Source organism: Gigantopelta aegis, chromosome 9 (assembly GCF_016097555.1).
Source record: "Gigantopelta aegis isolate Gae_Host chromosome 9, Gae_host_genome, whole genome shotgun sequence".
NCBI lineage: Eukaryota > Metazoa > Mollusca > Gastropoda > Neomphalida > Peltospiridae > Gigantopelta > Gigantopelta aegis.
The window spans coordinates 17,237,087-17,253,944 of NC_054707.1; the positions used below are offsets into that span (position 1 = coordinate 17,237,087).

A 16,858-nucleotide genomic window follows, 5' to 3' on the forward strand; every position below is an offset into this window, starting at 1 on the left:
TTAGATACTATTTTCCCCACAACTCGTTGTTTGAAAAGGTATGAAACTCGCTTTCCCTCGTTAGATATATATATTTTAAAACAACTCGTAACATAAATGGTATCTAACGGACACTCATGTATTATTCTCTATTTAATGCTTGGGTCATATTCATCGAGTCCCTCGAGCAACATTGTATTCAAGCGATGTGACCCCGATGATTCCGCATTTAAAGAGACATTCCCGAGTTTGCTGCATTGTAAGATGCTATCGACTAATAAAATATTTCTACGATTAAACTTACATATGAAATATATTTTCTTGTTAGAATATCAGTGTCTGTATATTCAATGTATTTCTGGTCGTCTTAATATTTGTAAGAAGCCCAAACTGGATTTTGTTTTCTAATAATTTCGTACGTACGAAAAAATAATATTTTAGGAAATAAATGAAATTTAATCTAGTACAAATATTAAAACGACCAGAAACACGTTTAATATCCAGCCACTAATATTTTATGTAGAAAAATATATTTGATATGCAATTACAATCGTTAAAAATCTCTGTTAGTCTATAACATCTTTAAAATTGCAGCAAACTCAGGAATGTCCCTTTAAGACAGGACTTTGTCAACACCATTGAACAACGGCATACGAGAAATATATGCATATATAAATGCATACATAAAATTTGTGTTATAAACGCGTGACAAGATGGATGGCAGTATATACATCATTTACAATACTATAGCATACAAAGACACATACAAACAGACATATCAATATATTATGCAATAATACAGGTATTTAATATAATTATGCTGGTACTTAAAAACACATTAGTTATTAAATGTATAAATGGTACAGTACATAGCGGTAGTAATTAATTAAATAGTTTTGATTTTGATGATTTTGGGTTGTGCGGTCAAATAACGTTTACAAATATAATGTTAAATGATTGGGGAGGTTTAGTTGTTTGTAGTCAAGGATGTTTAAAGGGACAGTCCCTAGTTTTTAAACACTAAGGCATATTTTTCACTATAAGAGTCGTTTATGATCACTTAAATCAAACTTTACTTATATTTTATTGTTTAGATTATCTATATTATATTTTTCTGGTCATCCTGGTGTTTCTAATACCAGAAAATGTATTTTTAATATTTATAAAAACGCACATGCATCTGAGAAGTAACAGTTATGGAGTCGATTTTTAGTCGATTTTTAACGGTATTTCGCCGTTTCAACTTCACAAACTCTTGTTTCACTCTCGTGTAACGTTATCCAAATGTGTTACAGGTTTGTAACTTAAACAAACTTAGTGTCCATTTTACGGGTTGAAACTAGGGTCTGCACCTTTAAATACATCAATGATTACATTTATGAAACATACCAATTTTGGGGAATACTGATTCGTTTATTCTCCATTAATTATTTAACTTTATAAGCTCTTAACGAAACACTTGACATTCATTCATGGATGCTATCACAAACATTGACTAGCAGTCATACATTTACATGAGTTTGGCATCTATTTCACGAAGAAAATTACATCATTATGGAAAATGAGCATTTTAAAGACAAAAGAAAATGATATGTCTGAACTTCAAACTGCATTAGTTGTACTGTTAGTTATATAAGAATTGTGGTTTAGTCGTAGATTTACGTTTACATGCAAAACTGGGCTCACGATGTTTTGTGAAACTGCGCTTCCCACAGGCAGGACAGCACAAACCATGACCTTTGTTGAACCAGTTATGGATCACTGTTCGGTGCAAGTGGTTTACACCTACCCATTGAGCCTTGCGGAACACTCACTCAGGGTTTGGAGTCGGTATCTGGATTAAAGATTCTATGCCTCGACTGGGATCCGAACCCAGTACCTACCAGCCTGTAGACCGATGGCCTAACTACGACGCCACCGAGGTCGGTCCGACTATTGGATGTCAAACATTTGATAATTTTGACTTGTAGTCGTCAGAAGAAACTCAAACAGTTCTCCATTAACAGCATTGGATCTTTTATATGCACTTTACCACAGACAGGACAGAACACACCACTGTGTTTAATATACCAGTCGCGGATAATGATTGGCTGACAAATACCAAATGCCCCTGCGCGTACTGTAACCTCACCGTGGTGCAGGGGTGTAACATTCTCTTTGAGAATGGCAAATACAGCACAAATTGAAATTTTGAGTAAAAGTCAGTATCTATCTGTGATATTTGTATTTTTGCACAGTTCTTTACACTGTTTTTATTTAAATCTTTAATTTTTATATTGATCATCACCTTATTTGTTTGCATTACCATAGTTTGACACCCAATAGCCGATGTATTTTTCGTGCTGGGGTGTCATTAAACATTCATTCATTCATCATCACAAACACCAAATGGGTCCGCTGAGAAGGTTCGAGCACACGACACAAACACTCCAGGCATGCGCTTCACTGAGCTAAAACCCGCCCATGTGTCTAACACATAGGATTCCTTGATTAATAATCACCAACATAGAAATTAAAGGAGAATGTCGACTCCTCACCTTTCTACAACTGTTTGGTTGACCGATGCCATGCACGCTATTTACCGTGTCAGCCATTGTTCTAGTTAACCCATTAATAACACGACTTAGCGAAATGTTTCTGTTGTACCAGTTACTCAATTCAAGATCCATTCACAGAGAATAGAGCGCTGAAAACTCAAATAACTATAATTATCTGATGAAATTATATGAGGCGTTTCCTCTGTGAATCCGACGAAACATGTAAAGTACAAGGGAAGAAAAAACAAATATCGAGAAAGACAAAGTACAAGGGAAGAAAAACAAATATTGAGAAAGACAAAGTACAAGGGAAGAAAAACAAATATTGAGAAAGACACCCAGCAAATTTGTTTTGTTTAACGACACTACTAGAGCACATTGATTGATTGATTAATTAATCATCGGCTTTTATATGTCAAACATCAGAGAAAACTCGCTATATCTTTCCCACAGAAAAACAAATATCGAGAAAGACACCTAGCAAATTTGTTTTGATTAACGACACCACTAGAGCACATTGATTGATTATGTCATGTCATGTCATAGGGCTTTACGTGCACATTCAGAGTAAGCTGTTGTAGCGCACGCCTGTCTTGGGCACAAGAGCCGGCCTCGGAGGGTAATGGTGCTATGGAATTTTTAATGGAGCAAGAATTATGCCAAAAGAGAAAAGATGCGCAAGTTTGACTGAGGAATTTGGGCGCAATTTTGAACGGTCGGTCAAAAAGAAAGTTCCGGAGCTAGTATAGGTTTTGACATTAGTGAATCGAGAGTAGCTCGTTGATTGATTAATTAATCATCGGCTTTTATATGTCAAACGTCAGAGAAAACTCGCTATATCTTTCCCACAGAGAGGAAATCACATTTCACGGCCTTTAGCCAGTTACGGTGCACTGTTTGGAACGAGAGAAAAAACACTGAGGTTGTTTTAATCCTGCAACGCAAGGACCTCAGGCGAGCGCTCGACTGACTGAATTAGATCCGGTCATCTAGCGAGAATCTTCTGCACAACAATGAAGAATTTCATCAATGGACAATCATCGAAAGAAAAAAAAAAGAAAAAAGAAAGAAATGTTTTATTTAACGACGCACTCAACACATTATATTTACGGTTATATGGCGTCAGATATATGGTTAAGGACCACACAGATATTGAGATAGGAAACCCGCTGTCGCCACTTCATGGGCTACTCTTTCAGATTAGCAGCAAGTTTTTTTTTATATGCTCCATCCCACAGACAGGACAGTACATACCACAGCCTTTGATATACCAGTCGTGGTGCAGTGGCTGGAACGAGACATTTCCCAACTGACCCACCGATGGGGATCGATCTTAGACCGACCGCGCATCGAGCGAGCGCTTTACCACGGGGTACGTCATGCTCCCTCAATCTCATCGGAGTCAGATCCCACCTTTACTAAGCGGTGGTGTTTATTAGTAGATCTGACATCAGCCAACGCTATACACGTGATCGTGAATCGTACACGTGAATATAGTTCCATTGGAAAGTCTGCTCTTTTTCTTTATTTTATTGTGTTGGAATCAGATCTGATTACGCTGAAAACAATAGGCAGAAACCTCACACTACAAATGATTTACAGAGCTGGTTGAAATGGTCCTGTAAACTATCACACCACTATTGCAGCCAATGAGCTGTTTGTACATAATCCAATTCAGAAGAGTGCCCATCTTCTTCCAGTATTACAGCTCATTTTCAAGATGGTCCTACTTGAGGATTACGTAGGAGTCCTGAGCAACTGTTACCTCAACATACCTGAGTTCTTCCCGAAGCTCAGGATCGAACAGCCGGTGTCGTCCCATTTGGTCGAATTCCCAATTGGTCGAAATGCCAATTGGTCGAGAAATATTAGGTGATAGCTCTTTTGACTTAAGTTAAGTCACAGCAACAATCACATAGTTTTATGCGGGTTCGTGTTATGGTTAATATGGAGATATCATTCATCAATCTCTACTTTCCAATTCTTAACATTTCCATTATAGTTGAGGTGGTGGACGGGACGGCCTAGGGAAATGAATTAAAATGGGGTAGACCTTCCCGTCTACTCTCCTCCGACACAAATACCAGATTAACCAGACATATTTTATTGTCAATATTCTACTTTTTACGTAATCATTTGTAGAAACCCCATTTTAATCCTTTGTATAAACACTTTTTAACTTCCTTGTAAATAAAGTTTATTTAACCATTAATTAGTATTTTTATCTAATCAAATGTATAAACGTTTTTAATTATTTGGGGGCTTTTTTTTTTTTTTTTTTTTACTAACACTCTCCCCACCCCTCTCGTTGTGAGCACAGTTTCTGGCCCTAGTCAGAAATCGTGCTCGCAACGAGCGTGCTTGAACATTAAATTGATATAAGCACGTTAATTCCCGACATCTGACCTGACAGTCATTTGTGGGCATACATACATACTGGGAACTGGGAACTGTATTAACGTGCCCCTATCCAAAAAGGTTCAGGCACGCCCACTACGGATTTAGCCTCTGACTTCGCCAGTGACTAACTCCGGAGCAGGGGGGGGGGGGGGGGAGGTAAGTTTGAGGTGGGCAGAATTTGGAAGAAAGCCATTTAGTAAGGTCAACGCGAGCGCGGACCGACTAGCAGACACTTCGCAAACTTGATGTAACACCGAGTGGGAGCCGTGCTCTGATTGGCTGAATTTCGATTCCTCGGTGAAGCCTGTAATTTACCTAAGTCTACAAAGAGTAACTGCATCCAAAAACATGTCCGGACTCTAAATTTAAACCCAAAAAGTTTATGACTGCTCGGCCGAAAGGGTTTTAAGGTGATTTTGAGCAATTGAACGGGCGCCAAAATAAAATGCGTTAGACTGTTTACAAAAAAATAAACATATGAATTTAGAACTCGATCGAAAACTCTTAAAGTCTAACTAGCCCAAAAAAAATAGTACTCACGGAGGTGAAGGAGGTTGGCAAAGGGGAGCACGTCATGGTGTTCCGATGAAGTTGACAGCGTCGAAATGCGGGATGACCGACCGGTATGGGGATGCTGCTAACGCCTTGGCTGTTGAGCGATAATCTTCCCCGGCTGTGATCTTAATCATACGGTGTATGGTCGGGTTATCCATTTCTGGGAGTAGCAGTCCTTGGTTATAAATTCCTTTTCGGCGTACTGTAAAACAGATACCTCGGCCATCCCGCATTGTGACGTGGTGAAAACAATAGTCTCGCCTCTGTCGGCCTCGTTGGTAGTGGTTGAAAGGCCTCATGCTTTGGTTGCGTAAAGAGGAAGTTGACGTCCTCGATGTTAGTCTTGGAGAGCTGGGCGTGGCGTGCTGTTAGTTTGCCGGCCTTCAGTGACCAAGGCTCATCACCGTCCATGTCCGGCTTCGGTGGTTGACTCGGAGGGCCTGGCTTGTCTGGTTGGCCACTCGGGGGAGTGGTTGCCTTCCGCTTCACCATGGCAATCTTTCGGGCCTGCGCCTCAACGGGTGCTGCCTGTATAGTCGGCGGCACAACCGGAGGCGCTGAAGTCCTGGCCTGTGGAGTGGGTCTAGTCGGACCTTTGGTCGAAGTCGGGACGTCCGGGGCTGGTGCCTCTTCCGATCCTGTCTTCTTCCGGGGAACGGCGGTGGGCGGCGCAACAGAAGGAGTCCCTGCCGGCGTTTTAGCCGCCGGTTTTGGCTCCCCCTGTGCCTTTCCTGTCGCACGTCTCCTCCTCCTCCATCTTCCAGTCTTCAGTGGTGCCGGGTCCCCGTACACCAAGGTCACGGAAGCCCGTGACCCGGTATACGTGACCCGGTATTCCAACAGCGCTCCGTAGGAGACCATAAGTCCCTCCAGGTGGGGGGGTAACGCGAGAGTACATTGACATACGTCCATCCTCATCGTGGTCAATTTCGAAGTGTACATACATACGGTCGAGAAATAAGTACTCGTCTGTTATATAACCACTACCTGATTACCTGTGTATGTAATGAACATGGCCCCTTAGTGTTAGTACAAGTTTTGATTATAGACGGTCAATGGTTTATTTACCAATGTACATAAACGGGCTGCCGTACATGAACATATTTTCTCCAGTTTTTCATAGTTTCTCCATGGCCTCTTGTGAATAAATATGAATATTTTAAAATGTTGCATTTTTTTTTGCTTTTTGTGAAATAAACATTTTTAGATGGAGACCTTTTAAAATTATTTACAGTCATTCACTACATTCAATACATGGATTATTTCGATATTTGTCATATTTGCATACTTTATGCATTAAGCGATATCTATACCATCTATACAATAATAATCGGTTTCCAAATAATCTTGAACAGTTCATTATAATGACTGAGGTAACAACATGCATGTCAATAAGACGATTGAACCATATCTATTGTTGTTTTAGCAGTTCGGACCGCCCCCCCCCCCCCCCCCCCCCCCGCCGCTCCTGGCCCGGACGTAGTCACTGGCCATGTCAGAGGTTAAACTGATTTGACTGTTACGACATGCAATGCTGAATGGGAGTCCAACTCCCATAATTATGGTGTAAAAAAAAGGGTGATTGCTGCAAACCGGCCTAGGTGGTGTAGTGGGTAAGCCATCGGACTACAGGCTGGTAGGTACAGGGTTCGCAGCCCGCTACCGGCTCAAACCCAGAGCAGGTTCTTAAGGGCTCAATGGGTAGGTGTAAGGCCACTACACCCTCTTCTCTCTTACTAACCACTAACCAACTAACAACTAACCCACTGCCGTGGATAGACTGCCCAGATAGCTGAGGTGTGTACCCAGAACAGCGTGCTTGAACCTTAATTGGATATATCGGTATGAATAAGCCCTCTGGCAAGCTGGTGATTACGTAATATTTAACGTGTCACGTCAGCAATTAGTCTTAGAACTCAAGAAACAAACGTTCCTGATTTTTGTGCAATGTTCTGTATAATATCCATCCCAGTAACCCAGCAATAAGTATATATTATTTTACAATACAAAATACACCACCTTTGTCAAAGTGTCGAAATAACTGTATCATGTTTTGTCCATGCAATAACCACCGGCCTCGGTGGCGCAGTGAGTAAGCCATCGGTCTACAGTATGGTAGGTACAGGGTTCGCAGCCCGCTACCGGTTCCAATCCAGAGCGAGTTCTTAAGGGCGCAATGGGTACGCGTAAGGTCACTACACTTTCTTCTCTCTCACTAACCAACTAACAACTAATGCACTGTCCTGGACAGATGGCCCAGAACAGTGTGCTTGAACCTTAATTGGATATAAACATAAAAAATAGCTGAATGTCAAAAATGCAATAACCTACGCACTGAAATGATAAACGGAGTGTTTTCTTAGTTAATTGTCTATACCGGTACAAATCGTGGTCTCCACCTGCGATTCCTGATTGGCAGGTGTGTATTTGGTAGGTAGACAAGCCATTACACACAAAATTACGTACAGGTGTATACTTGCCACCCCTAAAATGGTAATAGACATTATCAGCCGTCATCCTTTATTACTGTAAATCATTCTGTAAAACTCTTGATTAGTAGACTTTTTCATCTAAAATCACAGAACTGACCAATTACGTAGTCCCAAAGAAATGAACATTATCACTTTGGTATCGTGAGTGGTCGTTTTTGCTCCGACGTACCCTACCAATAGGCCTAATAGTATTCATTTTGTCTTTGAATATTTTAAGAGAGCAAAATACTAGAACCCAATTCGTTCTATTAATGCAAATTGAAATATATTTAGTCAAATAGTTTACTATATTATCAAGTCATTTATGTTGTTTTACAAGTCAGCTTCATGAAAGCGGGGCGACTTGTCGTAAAGGACTGTGCATACAGGAGTTGGTAGGAGCTGACGTCACTTCGCCCCAAGCTAGAATACCGGACGCAACGAAAACAAAAGAAAATGGCTGCCCCCAGTTAGCAGGAATAATCACGGTGTTTTTTTTATTAACTCTAAAATTATGCGTTTGTTCATTTCGTAAAGTGTCAGTATCTGTTGGTGGTCCGGGTATGCATGTTTCCAAAACATAAGGTTCATGTTTGCGTTCAGTTCCCCTTTAAAGATTTTGTTATTCATTGTATTAATGCAGCTCCTCCTGCCTCATACAAAACGGTTCCCTCCCATTCTGCCTACAAGCCGCTTTGCCTAAACCCATTCTGCCTACAAGCCGCTTTGCCTAAACCCATTCTGCCTACAAGCCGCTTTGCCTAAACCCATTCTGCCTACAAGCCGCTTTGCCTAAACCCATTCTGCCTACAAGCCGCTTTGCCTAAACCCATTCTGCCTACAAGCCGCTTTGCCTAAACCCATTCTGCCTACAAGCCGCTTTGCCTAAACCCATTCTGCCTACAAGCCGCTTTGCCTAAACCCATTCTGCCTACAAGCCGCTTTGCCTAAACCCATTCTGCCTACAAGCCGCTTTGCCTAAACCCATTCTGCCTACAACCCGCTTTGCCTAAACCCATTCTGCCTACAACCCGCTTTGCCTAAACCCATTCTGCCTACAAGCCGCTTTGCCTAAACCCATTCTGCCTACAAACCCGCTTTGCCTAAACCCATTCTGCCTACAAGCCGCTTTGCCTAAACCCATTCTGCCTACAAGCCGCTTTGCCTAAACCCATTCTGCCTACAAGCCGCTTTGCCTAAACCCATTCTGCCTACAACCCGCTTTGCCTACACCCATTTTTCCTACAACCCAGTATGCCTACACTCAGTTTGCCTACAATATGAAAAAGTGACATCCCCAGTTAATAGTGGGACAATCCCTATTATTTTGTGTCTCAAACCAATATAAACATATTGTATTACGTAAACAATTAAGATTACAATGAACATAAGTAATGTAATTGGGGCTCAGTTGCGCAAAGATGATTCCATGCTCTTTATCGTGATTAGTATTAGTCCAATGATCCCATTTTAATAATTTAATTGTTTTTGTTGTGTAATGTTATTTTATACACAGGAATACATGGAATGTTCCACTTTTAATTGGGGATGTCATCTTTACTGAGTGTAGGCAAATTGGGTTGTAGGCAAACTGAGTGTAGGCAAACTGGGTTGTAGGCAAACTGAGTGTAGGCAAAGTGGGTTGTAGGTAAACTGAGTGTAGGCAAAGTGGGTTGTAGGCAAAATGGGAGGACACCTACAAAACTATATTACTTTACTTCCTAATGTGGATTACTTAAAAAATGAATACATGGGCAAATATTCAAATCCCATCCCACACCAGTGTTCTGAAATATGCCCTAACGTAGAGTTCCGCCTAAAACTACCACCAGCCAGTAATGATCGACACTAGGAAGAGTAGAACTGTGTTATCTAAATTGGAGTTTACAAGTATTGAGGTTCACAAACGGGTTTATTATTAATTTCTTTCTGTGGTTGTCGGTAAGTACGACGCGCTTGACTTTCCATACTTAATCGGTCTCAACTTTGGGCTCTTTGTGGAAACAGTGTTCATTTTACGTTTAAAACTGATTCCAAATTATTCTTGTTTCAAACGAATCCGATGGTACCGATAGCATATTATCATTATATTATTATACAATATCTTATTATTTTCTGTAAAGCCCGTCTTGTGACTGTAAAATATTGTTATTGTATGTTCCTCACATGCTGTTGTGTAACGGCCTGAGCGTAATAAAGTTCAGTTCTGTTCAGTTCAGTTCAGACCGATTTATGATTAAAAAAACCCGAAAAAAAAACAACAAAAAAACAAAACAACAAGCAGGACCTCCATGTTAAAGGTATTAAGTTTTTTTTAATGGATTTAGTTGAGCAATATGGCGACCATCTTGGAATTAATAAATTATAGAATGTTTAACTACACCCCTGTATAAAAAATACACATCTGCAATTGGGTGTCAAACAAGCGACCATCTTGAATACTGAATATGGTTTTGATCGAATTGACCATCATTGAATTTATATACTAAATCGAAATATATTTTCCAAAATCGACCAACATTGACAACACTTTTTTTTATACTGACCTCCAGCAAATAGCCGGGAGACCCGGAGGTCATGTTGGGCACATTTGACCAAATCTGACACCTGCTTTGGGAATTTATAACGTCATTAATTTTTCGATTAAATAATTACAAGAGTCCCCAGAAACTTATAACTCAATCTGACGGTGGCAGGTGTCCTTGTTAATACGATGCAGGAAGCAAACATTCTGTTGCAATTTGCAGGAAGCAAACATTCTGTTGCAATTTGCAGGAAGCAAACATTCTGTTGCAATTTGCAGGAAGCAAACATTCTGTTGCAATTTGCAGGAAGCAAACATTCTGTTGCAATTTGCAGGAAGCAAACATTCTGTTGCAATTTGCAGGAAGCAAACATTCTGTTGCAATTTGTGATGAGTCAAGCTGTTATTTTCATAGGAACAGTGACCTAATAAAAATAAAAATAAAATGTTTTATTTAACGACGCACTCAACACATTTCATTTATGGTTATATGGCATCAGACGTATGGTTAAGGACCACACAGATTTTGAGAGGAAACCCGCTGTCGCCACTACATGGTGCTACTCTTTCCGATTAGCAGCAAGGGATCTTTTATTTGCGCTTCCCACAGGCAGGATAGCACAAATTATGGCCTTTGTTGAACCAGTTATGGATCACTGGTCGGTGCAAGTGGTTTACACCTACCCATTGAGCCTTGCGGAGCACTCACTCAGGGTTTGGAGTCGGTATCTGGATTAAAAATCCCATGCCTCGACTGGGATTCGAACCCAGTACCTACCAGCATGTAGACCGATGGCCTAACCTTAATGAAAGAAAGTCTGTGTAGACACGCAGTAACAGTAGCCTAGCGTAGATAGATCTACTGTCAGGGGTTTGACATACCTCGGTGATAAGACGCCCCCTTGAGGTGCGATGTGTGCCAGGATCGAACGCTGTCAGGGGGACTCGGTTTATTTTTTACCGTCACAACTGGCACATGAAAGGCATTGGTGTGTATTGTCCTGCTTATTGGAAAGTGTACATAAAAGATATCACCATGTTACTCTGGGGGGTTTTAAGAGCAGCCTACGGATGTGCAATAATGTGGAAGCAGTATATCTACCTAAGCTAGGCTAATGTTAAGTATCTGGTTTCCTCTCGTTCTATCTCGTCTAAGAATCGACATAACAATAATATTATGCTAGACTTCAAAATTTAATAGCCGTAGTTTGAAATAAGTTGGTGTTTCGTTACACAAACATTTAGGTGGGTTTTTTTCCTTTCCACCTTTTGTCAGATCTTTAGTCGAACATTTGCCAGTAAGATCTGATTTTATTAGTGAGGTGAAGCAGCCGCTCCCAGAAGAAGAAAAACAAAACTGTGCTATTTTCATCTTGATGGTTTTTAGACCTTGTTTTTGATTTCGGTTTATTGCCCCCTGGATCTGATCAGCTGATTGGTTGTATAGGTGAGTGCTCCGCAAGGCTCAATGGGTAGGTGTAAATCACTTGCACCGACCAGTGATCCATAACTGGTTCAACAAAGGCCATTGTTTGTGCTATCCTGCCTGTGGGAAGCGCAAATAAAAGATCCCTTGCTGCTAATCGGAAAGAGTAGCCCATGTAGTGGTGACAGCGTGTTTCCTCTCAAAATATGTTCGGTCCTTAACCATATGTCTGACGCCATATAACCGTAAATAAAATGTGTTGAGTGCGTCGTTAAATAAAACATTTCTTTCTTTTTCTTTCTTTGGTAGTATAGAGTTGAAGAAGAGGTGTGATAGTGAAGGGCATCACCCCCATTGCCGCCCTTTTGATTCTGAACTGCCCGTTAAAATATTGCGTCTAATAATAATTCAATAATAAATTAATTTAGGGCTGTATTATGATAAGAATTACCTTTTTTCATTTTTGGACATGCGCTTTAAAATTTAAATCTACAATTATTAAAGGGACATTCCTGAGTTTGCTGCAGTGTTTAAGATGTTATCAACTAACAGAGACTTTTTAACGATTGTAATTAAATATCAAATATATTTTTCTGCATAAAATATTAGTGGCTGTATATTACACATCTTTCTGATCGTTCTAATATTTGTACTGGGTTAAATTTCGTTTTATTTCCGAATTTATTTAATTTTTCGCACGTACGAAATTATTGGAAGAAGAAATCCAGTTTGGGCTTCTTACAAATATTAAGACGACCAGAAACACGTTGAATATACAGACACTGATATTCTAAACAAGAAAATATATTTAATATGTAAGTTTAATCGTAGAAATATTTTATTAATCGGAAACATCTTACAATGCAGCAAACTCAGGAATATCCCTTTAAAGTCCCTCTTCCCCTTTTTGAATGAAAGAAATGTTTTATTTAACGACGTACTCAACACATTTTTATTTACAGTTATATGGCGTCAGACTTATGGTTAAGGACCATACAGATATTGAGAGAGGAAACCCGCTGTCGCCACTTCATGGGCTACTTTTTTCGATTGGCAGCAAGGGATCTTTTATATGCACCATCCCACAGACAGGGTAGTACATACCACGGCCTTTGATATCCCCTTTTTGAAGTAATATTCCAAATTGTCCATTAGTATTCTGTCCTGGACCAAGTCACTGGCTATCCAGAGACTTGGCCCGCGACAGACATGCCTGAAACCTTAGTGGTATATGGGCATGTTAAAAATACTCTCTCTGGCGGCACACTGGTCAGTGTTCGCTACTGCAACATGAGCTACATACACCCCTTCCCTCCCCCCACCACCACCACCCCCCACACACACGCCAAACATATTTTATATGCACTTTGCGACAGACAGGATTGCGGACTGAGAATCAAGAATCCGCTATATATGTACCACGCGTTAATGTCGTAGACTGTCTGATCAAGTCTTATCTTTGTTATTAACGGAGAGGGGTTTAGTACGATTTAGGTGCGAAAAAAGCATCTCAACTTTGGTTACTTTTATGTTCAGTCTTCTATGCTATAAGGGCTACAAGGGACGGGATTTAGCTCAGTCTGTTGAGTGTTCGCTTGAGGTGCTTGCGTCGCAGGATCGAACCACCTCGGTGGATCCATTCAGCTGATTGGGGTTTTTTCTCGTTCCACCAGTGCACCACAACTGGTCAAAGGTCGTGGTATGTGCTTTCCATATCTATTGGAAAGTGCATATAAAAGATCCCTTGCTGCATTAGGAAAAATGTAGCGGGTTTCCTCTGATGACTACGTGTCAGAATTATCAAATGTTTTACATCTAATAGCCAATTATTAATTAATTTATGTGCTCCAGTGGTGTCGTTAAACAAAACCAACAAACAAAATCTAAAGCTACAGAATTGGTATACAAAAGGTCGCGGTATACTGTCAAATCGCTATTTTTCGTGGTGGCATAATTTTCGTATAATTCGTGTTCTAGAGCAGTCAACCAATTTAAAAGCTTAACGAAAATAAACATATACGAATATATGATACTACGTTTTCGATCCACAAATTTAAGTACAGAACGAAATCTATTTCTTAGAAAAACCACGAACATTTAAGCCCTCGAAAATAAATGACTTCACAGTATATTACCCTGATCGAGGGGTAGAGTATACATATACAAAATACATGTTGCCCTGGACCGGTGTCTAGAGTAGATACGTTCAAGTATGATTCAAGATCGTTTTGCTTAATGACGTAGTATGATTTGTTCTTAATTCTGACAGTTTGAGCCATGTTCAGGCCCGTAGAAAATATATTTGAAGGTGGTGGAGCTTAAAGGGACAGATCCTAGTTTCAGCCCATAAAAAACGCACACTAAGTTTAGATAATCTACAAACCTGTAACACATTTGGATAAAGTTACAATTGAGTGAAACATGAGTCTGTGAGTTTGAAATGGTGAAATAGCCTCTAAAAATAGACTAAAACTCGACTCCATCTTTGTCGCACGTGCGTTTTTAAAAAATATGAGAAATACCGTTTGTGATATTAAAATCTCCAGGATGACCAAAAACACTCCGAATATACGGAAATGGATAATCTAAACGAAATATATGTAAAGTATGATTTCAGTTATCAAAAACGGCTCTAATAGTAAAATATATGCCTTAGTGTTTAAAAACTAGGGTATGTCCCTTTAACTTTTTTGTGGGGGTTTTTTTTTTTGATGGAATGAGACTATATTCCCTAGAATCTAGAGACAGATTAACAATGTTTGGGATGACAATTCCCAGCTGTTTCAAATCTTATTTGGTGCTATGTTATTTTGTATGTATAATAGGACAAAGTAAAAGTATCTTTGCTGGATGGGGTGGGGAGCCAAAGAAGTAACTTTTATTATCCTTGTTGAGGAGGGTTGAGGCGGTTGTGGGTGGGGGGACAAAGAAGTAACTTTTATTATTTTCGTGGCGGAGGGTTGAGGCGGTTGTGGGTGGGTGGGGGGACAAAGAAGTAACTTTTATTATCTTCGTGGCGGAGAGTTGAGGCGGTTGTGGGTGGGTGGGGGGACAAAGAAGTAACTTTTATTATCCTTGTTGAGGAGGGTTGAGGCGGTTGTGGGTGGGTGGGGAGCCAAAGAAGTAACTTTTATTATCCTTGTTGAGGAGGGTTGAGGCGGTTGTGGGTGGGTGGGGGGACAAAGAAGTAACTTTTATTATCCTTGTTGAGGAGGGTTGAGGCGGTTGTGGGTGGGTGGGGGGACAAAGAAGTAACTTTTATTATCCTTGTTGAGGAGGGTTGAGGCGGTTGTGGGTGGGTGGGGGGACAAAGAAGTAACTTTTATTATCCTTGTTGAGGAGGGTTGAGGCGGTTGTGGGTGGGTGGGGGGACAAAGAAGTAACTTTTATTATTTTCGTGGCGGAGAGTTGAGGCGGTTGTGGGTGGGTGGGGGGACAAAGAAGTAACTTTTATTATCTTCGTGGCGGAGAGTTGAGGCGGTTGTGGGTGGGTGGGGGGACAAAGAAGTAACTTTTATTATCCTTGTTGAGGAGGGTTGAGGCGGTTGTGGGTGGGTGGGGGGACAAAGAAGTAACTTTTATTATCCTTGTTGAGGAGGGTTGAGGCGGTTGTGGGTGGGTGGGGGGACAAAGAAGTAACTTTTATTATCCTTGTTGAGGAGGGTTGAGGCGGTTGTGGGTGGGTGGGGGGACAAAGAAGTAACTTTTATTATCCTTGTTGAGGAGGGTTGAGGCGGTTGTGGGTGGGTGGGGGGACAAAGAAGTAACTTTTATTATCCTTGTTGAGGAGGGTTGAGGCGGTTGTGGGTGGGTGGGGGGACAAAGAAGTAACTTTTATTATCCTTGTTGAGGAGGGTTGAGGCGGTTGTGGGTGGGTGGGGGGACAAAGAAGTAACTTTTATTATCCTTGTTGAGGAGGGTTGAGGCGGTTGTGGGTGGGTGGGGGGACAAAGAAGTAACTTTTATTATCCTTGTTGAGGAGGGTTGAGGCGGTTGTGGGTGGGTGGGGGGACAAAGAAGTAACTTTTATTATCCTTGTTGAGGAGGGTTGAGGCGGTTGTGGGTGGGTGGGGGGGACAAAGAAGTAACTTTTATTATCCTTGTTGAGGAGGGTTGAGGCGGTTGTGGGTGGGTGGGGGGACAAAGAAGTAACTTTTATTATCCTTGTTGAGGAGGGTTGAGGCGGTTGTGGGTGGGTGGGGGGACAAAGAAGTAACTTTTATTATCCTTGTTGAGGAGGGTTGAGGCGGTTGTGGGTGGGTGGGGGGACAAAGAAGTAACTTTTATTATCCTTGTTGAGGAGGGTTGAGGCGGTTGTGGGTGGGTGGGGGGACAAAGAAGTAACTTTTATTATCCTTGTTGAGGAGGGTTGAGGCGGTTGTGGGTGGGTGGGGGGACAAAGAAGTAACTTTTATTATCCTTGTTGAGGAGGGTTGAGGCGGTTGTGGGTGGGTGGGGGGACAAAGAAGTAACTTTTATTATCCTTGTTGAGGAGGGTTGAGGCGGTTGTGGGTGGGTGGGGGGACAAAGAAGTAACTTTTATTATCCTTGTTGAGGAGGGTTGAGGCGGTTGTGGGTGGGTGGGGGGACAAAGAAGTAACTTTTATTATTTTCGTGGCGGAGAGTTGAGGCGGTTGTGGGTGGGTGGGGGGACAAAGAAGTACCTTTTATTATCTTCGTGGCGGAGAGTTGAGGCGGTTGTGGGTTGGGGGAGGACAAAGAAGTATCTTTTATTATCTTCGTGGCGGAGAGTTGAGGCGGTTGTGGGTTGGTGGAGGACAAAGAAGTAACTTTTATTATTTTCGTGGCGGAGAGTTGAGGCGGTTGTGGGTTGGTGGAGGACAAAGAAGTAACTTTTATTATTTTCGTGGCGGAGAGTTGAGGCGGTTGTGGGTTGGGGGAGGACAAAGAAGTAACTTTTATTATCTTCGTGGCGGAGAGTTGAGGCGGTTGGGGGTTGGGGGAG

At 41.3% G+C, this 16,858-nt stretch overlaps 1 protein-coding gene across 1 annotated transcript; it reads right to left on the reverse strand.

The window, feature by feature from the left end:
- Window positions 1-5,651: 5,651 nt before the first annotated feature.
- LOC121381477 (extensin-like) lies at window positions 5,652-6,389 on the reverse strand. Its single transcript, XM_041510796.1, has one exon. It carries the CDS (start codon window positions 6,387-6,389, stop codon window positions 5,652-5,654), a length of 738 nt encoding a protein of 245 aa, XP_041366730.1.
- Window positions 6,390-16,858: the final 10,469 nt, after the last annotated feature.